Source organism: Phlebotomus papatasi, unplaced genomic scaffold (genome assembly GCF_024763615.1).
Source record: "Phlebotomus papatasi isolate M1 unplaced genomic scaffold, Ppap_2.1 HiC_scaffold_78, whole genome shotgun sequence".
Classification (NCBI taxonomy): Eukaryota; Metazoa; Arthropoda; class Insecta; order Diptera; family Psychodidae; genus Phlebotomus; species Phlebotomus papatasi.
Window position 1 is genome coordinate 72,686 of NW_026604970.1, and position 12,251 is coordinate 84,936.

Below are 12,251 nucleotides of genomic sequence, written 5' to 3' on the forward strand. Positions count from 1 at the left end.
AATTGGTGAAGCCTTCACTGGTGAAACGTTCACCGTGAATGATTCACCACTCGCGTTCACAACTGCTAGAAAAGTGATTGTGAATGAGTGAGTGAATCAGCTGTGGTGAAAAACTGCTTGAGTGAATTCGAAAACGTCAAAATTCATTTGTTTACATCCTAAGTGTCAGAAAAAATCACGAATTTCCTCGCTTTTCTTTTTTAAAATGGACATTTTAATAATAAGGAGAATTCGCCGTGCTCGCGAGAAACGCCGTGTGAAGAATTTGCGTATTATACGACGTGAATTACGTGATACCATTAATCCGCTGGAAGATTATCCGGAAGGGTACTTCAAGCAAGTGTTCCGTCTTACAAAAGACATTTGTAGGACATATATGCGCCTCATATTTCCCTATATGGAGGATAGGGATAGATCTACAGGTCTCACAAAAGAACAAAGGGTACTATGTGCCCTAAGATTTTTTGCATGTGGTAAATATTTTAAGTTCTGCTTAATTCCTTAATCGTAAATAGCCACTTTATAGGAAGTTTTCAACGATCCATTGGACTTGAGTCGGAGATCAGTCAAGCGCAGCCAACAGTATCCCAGTGTCTTGATGAAGTACTTAATATCATAGATGAATATATTGCGCCGCAATTTATTAAATTTCCCACTACAACAGCTGAGAAGAATGATATAAAAAGGCAGTTTTATCAAAAACATGGGATACCGGGAGTTATTGGACTGATTGACTGCACTCATGTCCTGATCAAGAGACCTCCGGTTGCAGTTGAGCATGCTTATTATTCAGTACGAAAAGCAGCTCATTCGAAGAACGTCCAAATCGTAAGTATTTTTGGAACTTAGTGATAAATCTAAATAAGTCTATAATTGGTGAGATTTTTGATTGACGAACTCGGAAGCCGTTTAATGCTTACAGTTCATTTTTATTTAAGAAATGTTATATGTTCAAGTTTTGATATTAGGTGAGATTGTTAACAATCTCACCTACTATAATTCTAACAAAATTTCATGTCCTCCGATCGCGCTCAAACTTGGCCAAAATGTGTTTCGCCACTTCCTGATCACGAATATATATGTGGCTATTTTACGTTCCCGGCCGGCCGGCCGGCCGCTCTTTGGAGCTTAATAGCTCCTAAACTAAAAAAGATATCGATTTGCGGTTTTCGGCAAAGGTTATATATCGGGTGAAAATTGCAACTTGGTGCATTGACCCCCCACCCCCCACCCCTCCTTCCGCCATTTTGAAGACCCCCCTTTTTTGTTTTCTCAATAGCTCCGCCCCTGTGGCATCGAGCGGGCTCAAATTTTAGTATGTTATAGATGGGCCTTAGAGCTTTCCATCAATACCAAACCTAAGGTCCCCCGACCCCCCTGACCCGAGCAATAAGAGTCCAAAAACAATTTTTAAAATGGCCATAACTCCGGTTCTAATTATCAGAATAGAAAAAATGAGGGCGTTTTGGAAATCTCTCGTGAAATTCCACTTCCTCTTCCAACATCACAAGTTCATAAAACCACCGCTAGGGGCGCTATTTTTAAAAAGAAGATTTTTCAATTTTCTAAGTTAAATAACTCAGAAATTCCTTTATGCATCGGGCTGAAATTTTAGTATGTTATAGTTGCTGATTATATCTATCAAACAAAAAAATACTTAAGTCGATCCATAACCCCTGACCCGAGCTATAAGGGGTCAAAGTTCGAATATTGACCGGCCTCTATCTCCGGTTCTAATTAACATATCGACCTAAATTTTGGGGTTTTGGTTTCGTCTCGATGAGCACTTTCAGATGGAAGTTCAAAAATTCATCACAGGTGGCGCTGTGATAGCGTCAAAATTCATCGAAATTCAAACTCATTTTTCTCAAAAACGACATTGTGCAAGTTAATGAAATTTTAGAGTGTTGTAGTCCAGTCTAGGACGTTTCCAAAATGGGGCGTAAGTGCGCTGTGGTTTCAATAGAACCGGAGATATGAGGGGTCAAAGTTCACGAAATTCAAAAAATCATATCTCCTGTTCTATTTGACCGATTTTGATGGGTGAGGTTTTAAACGAAAGATCTCACCAAATGCTACAACTTTCTAGAACATTTGAACTTTGTGGGACCAACACCGATTTTGATGATTACTTCGACATGATTGTAGAGCACATTTGTCTCTACATTTCGTCCATACATCATTTTTCGATCAGATAATGCGATATGTCCGATTTTGCCGTTTAAGTGTGAAAAAATTAATTTTTACCATAATAACCCTTTGAAATCACTCAGATGCCAATTTGACTGCCTCTACTCCACAAAGACACTTAAAATAGGGTTTTAAATAGAAAGTCTCACAAAATACAACATTCTCTGATACAGTTGAAGTTCATCAAATGAACACTTGGGGCGCTCTGGTCGAAAAACGAGTTCAGAAACAAACAATCTCGATTATCTTGGCTTCTGAGTAATCGATGAGATCATGCTTTACTGCAAAATTATAGAGAACATTCTGGTCTACATTTCACCCATATATCATTTTTCTGTTACTCCATCCAAATCTTTGATATTTTGGTTTAAATACAAAATTTGTATAATTTCACGAATTTGATTCAAAATAACTGAATGGCGTCCCACAACTTCAGCTCTAAATCGAATTTGCATACATTCCGAGTTAGCTCACATTAAGAATCTCACCTACAATAAGCCGGTTAGGGTTATCTGTCCCTTTTAAGAAATAATATCTTTCATCTTTAGATTTGCGATCATAATTTAAAAATTCTCAACGTCAACCCAAAGTTTGGAGGGCTTGTCAACGATAGCTTTATCTTCAACAGTTCCTCAGTAAGCCAATACCTGCGCTACTCCTACAACCGAGGCGAAAGAGATAGTTGGCTGTTGGGAGATAGCGGATATGGACTTCTGCCGTGGCTTATAACTCCGGTACCGACTCCTCATAATGAGGCAGAGGAAAGATTCAACAATGCGCATAAAGCCTGTCGCTCAACTGTTGAAAGGTGTAATGGGGTGTTGAAGAGTAGGTTCAGAGCAATTTCTCGCCAAAGAATCTTACTATATGATCCAGTGAAGGCGGGAAAAATTATTAATGCGTGCTGCACTTTACACAACGTTATGATTCTTAAAGGATACCCTCTGCCAACAGATGAAGAGATAGCAGCTGAACTTGATAATCAGGTACAAGCAGATGAGGCTCCATATGGTGACTTTGTGGAAATGGATACCGTCGCAATCTTGCAGAATGGAAGGAGGTTGAGGGACCGAATTATTAGAGATAATTTTTAAATTACAGAAAAATATATTATCTTTATCAAGTTATGTCTACTTTGTACTTCATATAAACTTCTAATTAAATTCACTAGTCTATAAATTCATGATACTGAGAGTTAGAAAAACTATTTTGTAGCATTTCCTAAAGTCGCAGAAAAAATATCGTATTTGCCTCTTATAAGATCCATTAAGAAATTCGTCTGCACTTTCAAGGTATATTATTATGGTTTTAATTTTGACGAGAAAGGGCTTTAATTTTGGCTTGCATCAGCTCAATTCGTACCGCTTGTTCTCTCTTATTCATTTCGTGAGACTCTTCAAGAATGTCTAGCTTCCTTTTTTTAAGGGTCATAAGATTTCGCAACATCTCTGTCTCCTCCTCATCTCGTGATTTGGTGGACGATCTTGCATTGAATCGCTGACCTGATGCATTGTATCCTCGTCTAAGTGAAGAAGCCCTTCCTGTGGAAATCTGCTGACGATTTGCTGAATTTGGTTCGCGCTCAGAAGCTGAAGAGGCCATTTGTGAATCGTTTGCTGTTTCCGGAACATCACAATAGTCCATATTGGCGGAATCTGCCACTACTTCGCAACTATCTTGCGAGAAATGTGACGGGCCTGCTTCATCTGAACAAAAAATGTTTGGACTAGATGCAATGTTATCTGAAAACATATTTCCAATGCCATGCTCGCGGCTCAGATCACCATCAATTGCCTCGATTGTTACAATCCCAATTACCCTTTGGTCAAAGGGAGAAAGAGTATCGATGATATCGTTGACTCCGGATTGGCCCCGCTTTGCCTTTTCTGCCATATATCTTTTGCGGGTGCCATTCCGGAGGTCTGTCCAACATTTCTTCCATTCTCGTGCATTCTTTGAAGTACCTCCCATGGCATTCAATAACAATTCAATAGAGTTCCAATGCTTCTGCAGCTCCTTAGCCCCATCAACTCCCGATGTGAATCTGCAAAAAAAAAAACATTAGAAAAATGAGGACATTTCTATTCTTTCAAGGAAAAAACTCTGCATACTTACTGATGTCGAGCCACAGAAAGGTTTTCTTCCAAATATGTGAGGAGAGCCCCTTTCTGGGACTCACTCACTCCGGTTTTTTTCCTCCCACCGGTAATATTACTCATATTCACTTGAGTGTTCACTAATAAATGTGGTGGTGAAAACCATAACCTAAAATGAATGGGTGAAGTGAAACGTTCACTGCTTGTGTAATCGCTTTCTAGCAGTTCACTGGTGAAGGGTTCACTGCAGCTGTCAAGTGAATCATTCACCGGCTTCACCTTTTCTACATAATCCACCCCCAGGGGATGCAAAGTCTTGAATCTTATATCGAACTCTCTCTGGTGGCATGGTCCTAGTTGGCTGCAGGAAGATAGTAGTCAATGGCCTCCAGAATTTTCTCCAGAAGAACAGCCTGCGCCTTCAGTTTGTACTGCAGTGCTTGATTCTAGGACTGATCCAAATGCCATCTATAATCATCTCATAGAGCATTGCAGTTCATTCATCAAAGCCACCAGAGTTGTTGCATGGGTTTCCAGAGCAGCAACCAAGTTCAAGCAACCACGAAGAAGAGTCACAAGAAGTTCTGCAAATGCAGATGAGTCTTTTCCATTTCTGACGGTGACAGAATTACAAGTGGCTGAAAAATTCCTGATCAAGTGGGAACAAGAGAACCATTTGAAGACAACCTTAGAGAAAATCCAGTCGAATCGCAGAAACAAGGTTGATAGATACCTGCGAACACTTTACCCTTTTGTGGACATTGATGGCATTTTGCGAGTTGGGGGAAGAATTGATTCCGCTCATGAGAATTATGATGCCAAATTCCAAATCATTCTCCCTCACGGGAAACTGGCCGAGTGGATTGCTGAAGCAGAGCATGTGAGACTCCTTCACTCTGGACCTCAGGAAACTCTTTCATCAATTCGAAGAAGATTCTGGCCTGTCAAGGGGAGAAGTTTGGTTCGAAGGGAAGTGCACAAATGTGTAGTTTGTATTCGAGCGAAACCGAAGATGTCAGAACAACTGATGGGATCTCTTCCAGAGTACAGAGTTACTCTCACTAGACCCTTTTTGCACACAGGAGTTGACTTGACTGGCCATGTTTTAATCAAAAGAGCCCCAAGAGGATCTGCACAAGAAAAAGGCTATGTTTGCATATTCATATGCATGTGCACAAAAGCTGTTCATTTGGAGGTTCTCACCTCGCTTTCAACGAAGGCTTTTATCAGTGCATTTCGAAGGTTTATTGCGAGACGTGGCATGCCATCACACATGCACAGCGACAATGGCACCAATTTTGTGGGGGCATCGAAAGAACTCTATCAGCTTCTGAAAGAACATGCCACTCAGCAAGAATTGTCTGATTTGTCATCAAGTCTTCACATTCAATGGCTGTTCAACCCTCCTCTAGCTCCCCACCAAGGCGGATTATGGGAAGCCGCAGTGAGAAGTTTTAAGCATCATTTCGTGCGAGTGGTAGGGCGAGCAATATTGACGTATGAGGAACTAAATACTGTTGTGATACAGATTGAGGCAGTGTTAAACAGCAGGCCACTGGTGGCAGTGACTGATCATCCAGGAGACTACAAATGTCTTACCCCTGGAGATTTTTTGATTGGCCATGCTCCAACCCAATTGCCAATCGGGCCAAATGATCCTGAACAAATAGACACTTTGAGGCGTTGGCAACTTTGCACCAAACTGAGGAATGATTTTGTGCGACGTTGGAAAGTCGAGTACTTACATTCGTTACAACAACGCCATTTATGGAACCAAGAGAGCCCCAACATTGCCATAGGAGATGTAGTATTGCTAAAGTCGGAGTCTGCAGCAAATGTTGAGTGGCCTATGGGCCTTGTCGAAAGTGTACTACCAGGAAGGGATCAGAAAGTTAGGGTGGTGGTGGTAAGAGTGAATGGCAAATCCTTGAAACGACCTATTACGAAGTTAGTGAAACTTTTAATCGAAGAAAAGCAATAATTTAACGTAACTGAAATCAGATTTGAAGTAATTAAAATAAAAGAAAAACCAAAATTGAATTTAGGTGGAGGATTCACTTTATTAGTTTAATTTAAAGAAAACAAAAATTTATAAAGTTTGTAAACAAAATTGAAGTTTGTAAGCCCACTTTGGAAACGCCTCATGAAATAGGGGGAGAATGTTTACAATTGAACGTTATCACTTTTAAATTTGAAGCTTATTGAGCAATTCATGATAGTATTTCATGTAGGCTTGCATGCCTGCAAAAGTGGCCAGTGAAAAAGTTTTAGCAATGGTGGTTGTTTACCGTTGGAGTTAGTTCCGGAAAGAGTCTTTGTGATGAAAATCCATGAGGAAGCACGTTTCTAGGGCAGTGGCAAGAAAAAATTAAAATTTGTGAGTGTAGTCTTGAAGGAGGAGTGTTTAAATATAGCATTAGTGGAAGAAAAAAGCAGCAGTTTCAAATCGTTGATCCGTTCTCCCGGATTGAGGAATTATTCCAATTATTTCGCATATTTTCCAGGTAATTCAGAGATCAGGGAATCTATTCCATAAGAACAGGGAATTGGCTAACAGGAGAAATTGTCATTTACTTTAGGTAATTGAGAGACTTGGTGATATTCCCCTTGTGTGCAGGAGCCAGAGCTAATTGAAGGAAATTATTGTTTACTTTAGGTGAGCCAAAATTCTCAACACTCTGTGTTCTGTGCGCTAATAGTGTTTGATCTTTTTATCCCATTCTTCAAAATTGATGCATAAATCTGTGCACCAAGGATCATGTCTATGGGTCCTGGTGTCATGAATGTTGGATCTGCCATCAGAATGTTATCAACCTTCAATCCTTTGTATGAATCAGTTTTGATAGGTTGTTGTGGTAATAGTCCTGTGAGCGAGGATAGTACAAGTGCTCCAACCTCAAGTTTATAAGTTGATGGAAATCTCGGCGCTAGAATGATCTGAACCTGATGTTTCGAGACAGCAGCTGCACTTCCACCTATTCCTCGAATGGGTGCATTAATTCTCTCGCGTGGCAACGCAAGTTCTTGGGCGGCTCGTTCTGATATGAAGGAATCCCCAGATCCTGTATCAAGCAACGCACGAAGATAATGCCAATCTCCTCCATTTGCTCTCGCTTTCATGAGAATTGTAGGAAATAATGGCGAAGTTGAGCTTGTATGCAGGGAGACATGCTCAGAATCCTCAAACTCTTCAGAATCCTTCTGTTCTTCCTGATTATCCGTAGATAGAACCAATGCATCGGTTTTCTTAGGTTTAGTTTCTTTAGCTTGAGATTTTTTCTCATAATGTAGCAATGTGTGATGCTTTTGATCACAATGCTGACAATTCCTTTTGCTCTTACATTCCTTGTCCTTTTTATGTGACAAGCAATTAAGGCAAAGATCAAGCTTAAGAGCTGTTTGACGTTTGTTGTAAGATGTCAGCTCTTGGAATTTCGGACAGTTTGTTATTCCATGAGCTTCTTTGCACAGAAAACAAGCCATCTTGCTGGTGAGATGAAATGACTTTTTAACGGTTTCTTTCCTCGTACCTTTTTTCTTGCTTTCAGGATCACCTGAATCCTCTTTATCGTTTGCTTTGAGCACTCTGTGCCTCTTGCGTAGGAAAGTCATAAATTGTGCGAGTGTGGGCATTTCAGTTGGATCGGGAAGCAATTCCTCAAGGTATCTAAGAGCATCTGTATCCAGTTTTTTTATTGTGAATCCAATAATTAAAGGATCCCAATTTTCAGTACAACATCCTTGACCTCTTAGTCCCTCAAGGGCCTCGTTAATTTAATCATGAAGAGTTATAATGTCCGTGGCACTGTTTTGGCCAACCTTCTTCATATCAGTCAGGATGTCGATATGACTCATAATAATTTCTCTCTTATTGTCATACCTTTCTTTTAGCAGCTTCAATGCTGCTTTGTAATTATCACCTATCGGGGTGATTTTACTTATAACCTTCTTTGCATCTCCATCGAGATACGATAATAGATACGAAAACTTTTCAGTATCATGAGGATATGGATCATTATGAATTATCTGAACGAATAACTCATAAAATCCTTTCCATTCAACAGCCTTTCCAGAAAATTTGCCAATTTTTACGGGTAGCAATTTTGGTCTATGCGACGCATGCGGCCCTGGAAACGGTGTATTGAATTGAGAAAAATTTGGACCTTGTGTCCACTGATTCCCTTGTGACATAAAGGGAACAAAATAATAGCCAGGAACATTCTGAGGTTGTCCTGCAAATCCTTGTTGATCGAAGGATTGATAAAAATTAGGTCCACGAAAACCTTGCGGTAGAGCATTTTCCTTTGAATGATCTCCACCCGAAAAACTAGAGAAAGTTTGAACATTGTTCCTCTCGTGATTTTCCGATATTTTATTTGAAGAAAGCTTCTCCGCGCTATCTCCTAGTGGCATCTCTTTACGCGCATGTGAATAACCGAAGTTCAATCCACCCCGTAGTACATCATCTCCCCACGAGATATGTCGAGATCCAGAAAATTCGCCAAGACGCTGTGGCTCATGTGACAGCTGCTCTTGCGAGCGTGAAAAATTTGGAAAATCTCGAAGAGGGTTATCCGGCCATTTCGGATAAACACCTGAATAAGACAACTCTGTCTTACTTGAGGAACGAGCCTCAGCATCATCTTCATCCGAAGACTGGCCATCCGACACGGGATGCTGAGTCTTATCGTCATCAGACGACAATTCTTTGAGCTTTTCTTCCATCAGGAATTTCGCCTCCATATATACTTTTTGAGTCGCGCCATAAAAGTCATTTTTGAAATATTCGTCATCTTTGCTTAGGTGTTGGTCAAGCTGAATGTGATTACTTTGAAATTCTTTCCATCTCTCTTCAATTTTCGCGAGACGACGCTGAATTGACTCCCGCGTTTTACGTTTGCCCTCTTTTTTATAATTAGTAAGCAATCGTTCCATTTCTACCGCGTGTTTCGCAGCGTCATCAAGAATACCCTTTGTGTCCATTGCTTGTGTGACGAGTGCAAAGTTCTCTTTCTCAATCAGTGTATGTAGAGAAAAAAAAGAAATGCAGTGGAATTTTGTGCCAAAATAAAATTGTGTTTATTTGACAAAAAAAGTGTTTAAAAAATCAAATAAAGTGAATAAAAGTTGTTATGAGTGAAAATGTGTCCCTTGGTGAGATTCTTCCGCATCTAGCCTCTGGATTTTGGAGTTAATTTCGGCTAATTTTGCCTCCAACACCTTCACGGCTTTTCTTCTGCGCCGTTGCTTTACTTTTCTGCCTCCGCGGCTTCGTCTGTGCTTCTTCTTAGGAAGCTCAAAGAGGCGTTTTGAGGACGATCTTCTAGCCAAATACTCCTGTATGGTGATTGGCCTTGGTCCAGCAGTAGGATCTTGGAGCAACTTTTCCAGAGATGGCTTTTCTGATTTCTGAAAGGCTTCTGGAGGCGGTGGTGGCGGAGCCTCTGTGGCCTTATAGAGAGGAGTCGGAGGGACTCTCTCGGGAACAAACTTAATATTCTTACGTTCCACTGAAAAAAGGTTTTTATTTTACTTATGATTTTACGATTCAATTTTCAGGGGACGAGATTGACTGAAGCAGCAACCCGCGAGAAAAAAATGGTGAGTGACAAATTTTAGACTTAGAAGAATTAAGCTTAGAAATCTTGAGAGCAATTTAAATTTTTCGGTCGCAAAAAACCCAAATAAACCAACAAGAGAACGAAAAAAGAACAGAGTTCAATTAAAAAAAAGGCCGTAAGGACCAATGAATAGACAGTGGCAGAGCTGTTAGGATTTATCTTAGAATTTTGGGAGGGTTTACCTAGGAATTCCGGTGAAGAGAGCGCCTATGACGCTCTACAGTCACTGGGGGACAAAATTCTAATAATTAGAGCGCCTTCTTAAAAGCAGCTCTTTCTTAAAAGAACTTGGGAGGATTCCTGCATGAGAAGACTTAGTGAAAAGACAAAGTTTTTGCCTTACTTACTTGTCCTTTCCACTACTGCATCACTCTTGTGAGCTTCTATGCATAAGCCGTAGCTAGATTCCATGGAAAAGACGCGACTGATTTATTTTCCCACAAATCAATTATTTATATTACAATACTTTCTTAATTCTAAAGAGGTGGGAGAAAGTACAAATTTTGATGCACGCCTACTGCAACTTGGGGGAAATGTGACAAAATATAATGAGCAAGCAAATTTCTTCCCCTACTTTGCAAGTACATTGTACGTTCTTCCACAATTGCCCTATATTCTTCCAAATATAAACAATGAGAAGTTAGTATGATTTATCAACTTTTAGAAAGAAATAAAAAAAGGAAAAGGATTAAATATATTATAAAAAATTATTCATGTTCACCGTCGTGAACAGAGCTGTAGAGATGATCTTTCTGGTCCAGGGAATTGGCAGCGATTAAAGCCAAGACGGATGTGTTTGACTTCTGAATGAAGCCCTCGACGTGCGGGATGCCGTCAGTAAAAAGGCAGAGAGATTCTACTGGATATTCAAGAATCTCAGCCGGAGATAACGATGGATTTGCAGACTAGATGTCTAAGATATCTGGAACTGAACCTGATGATTAGTCTTCACTTAAATGGATTTAACAAAAACAACGTGAAGCAACTGCTGGCAATGGACGACTTGATATGGCCCACCAGAGATCGACTTTCACTGGAGATATCAACCCCTTGGAGATAATGAAGAAAATGTGAAGCAACTACTGGCAATGGATGACTCGGAGTGGTCAGCCAGAGATCGACTTTCACTGGAGATATCAATCCCTTGGAGATAATGAAGAAAATGTGAAGCAACTACTGGCAATGGATGACTCGGAGTGGTCAGCCAGAGATCGGCCTTCACTGGAGATATCAACCCCTTGGAGAATAGAGGGCGTTGAAGAATAGGGTGACGCCAATGGATGTGGCGCCAGATGATGATGATCGTGGAAGATAACGTCTGTGGTTCGCTGAATCCGGATTGGTGAGTTGAGTGCTTGCCCAAAGTACTCTCTGTAGGTACAGTCAGTGTCACTGGTTGGTCTATTGATGAAACATCACCTCCTAATAGCTGTCCTCTCTCCACAGGAACGGGACGTCTTCGGGATGTATGACGACCTCAAGGCAGAAAACCGCAGGTGAGTGAGACGTGCCGGATATCCTCTCGGAGAGAATATCCGGCTCGAAGGACCAATGATGGCTCCAATCAGGCTATAGGAGCCAATATAGAGGAGGAAGATTTCTCAGATCTCGCCAAGAAATTCCCTGCTCTTTGGACTGTTGATTTATTGAAGGTTTTCTACCCTTTCGGTGTCGCTCGGCGTCTTTGAAAGACAGCCCCTGGTAACGACAATTGAATGCCACTGGGATGAAGGCAGGAATGCCCCTCAGTGATGGCGACCAGACTAATCTGATGCCTCCAGAGCGTAAAACAGAGACTTGGTCTGTGCACCGGGCACGAATGCCTCAGGGAGAAAATATCTTCAATTCATCAAAGTCCGAGCTGCCACTTAAGATAGGCTATTTAAAGCCGCAGTGGTAGGCAGCGGAACCTCTTCTGGTTGCTGAAAGTAGGCAATCCTAATGCCGACGAACAAAGCCAGAAGATGTTGCTACTTTAGGTCCTTAGGCTTTATGTAAAGCCGCTAAGTCAAGGCAACAGAGCCTAGTGTCTGGCTGCTGAGAGAAAGGCACTTTAGATGCCGCTAAAGACAAGCCAGACTCCTTGGCCGCTGAAGTGGAAGGCACTGGAGTGCCGCTGGACTTGGCCAAAGTGGTCCTGAGAAATCGCAGAAGAGACAAAGGCAATTAAATGCCGAAAAGAAACGCTTGGTTCCCTGGTAATGCGAAATCTAAATTTATTTACAAAAATTATGGGTTTTTATACAAAATTTGTGGTCTCTCCCACTATTGAGCATTGTTTGAAAATTGCTAAGTCCCTATATTTGAATATATGCCTGATATGCAGAATTGCATTTTTCTTGTT

The 12,251-nt window shown here is 40.9% G+C and overlaps 2 protein-coding genes across 2 annotated transcripts; both read left to right on the forward strand.

The window, feature by feature from the left end:
• Position 1: 1 nt before the first annotated feature.
• Positions 2 to 3,284, forward strand: LOC129809381 (putative nuclease HARBI1). The gene is made up of 3 exons (XM_055859191.1): positions 2 to 473; positions 527 to 828; positions 2,739 to 3,284. The coding sequence occupies exons 1-3, from the start codon at positions 206 to 208 to the stop codon at positions 3,282 to 3,284; spliced, it is 1,116 nt and encodes a 371-aa protein (XP_055715166.1). The 5' UTR covers positions 2 to 205.
• Positions 3,285 to 4,460: 1,176 nt separating this feature from the next.
• LOC129809382 (uncharacterized) lies at positions 4,461 to 6,267 on the forward strand. The gene is made up of 2 exons (XM_055859192.1): positions 4,461 to 4,468; positions 4,644 to 6,267. Exons 1-2 carry the CDS (start codon positions 4,461 to 4,463, stop codon positions 6,265 to 6,267), a joined length of 1,632 nt encoding a protein of 543 aa, XP_055715167.1.
• Positions 6,268 to 12,251: the final 5,984 nt, after the last annotated feature.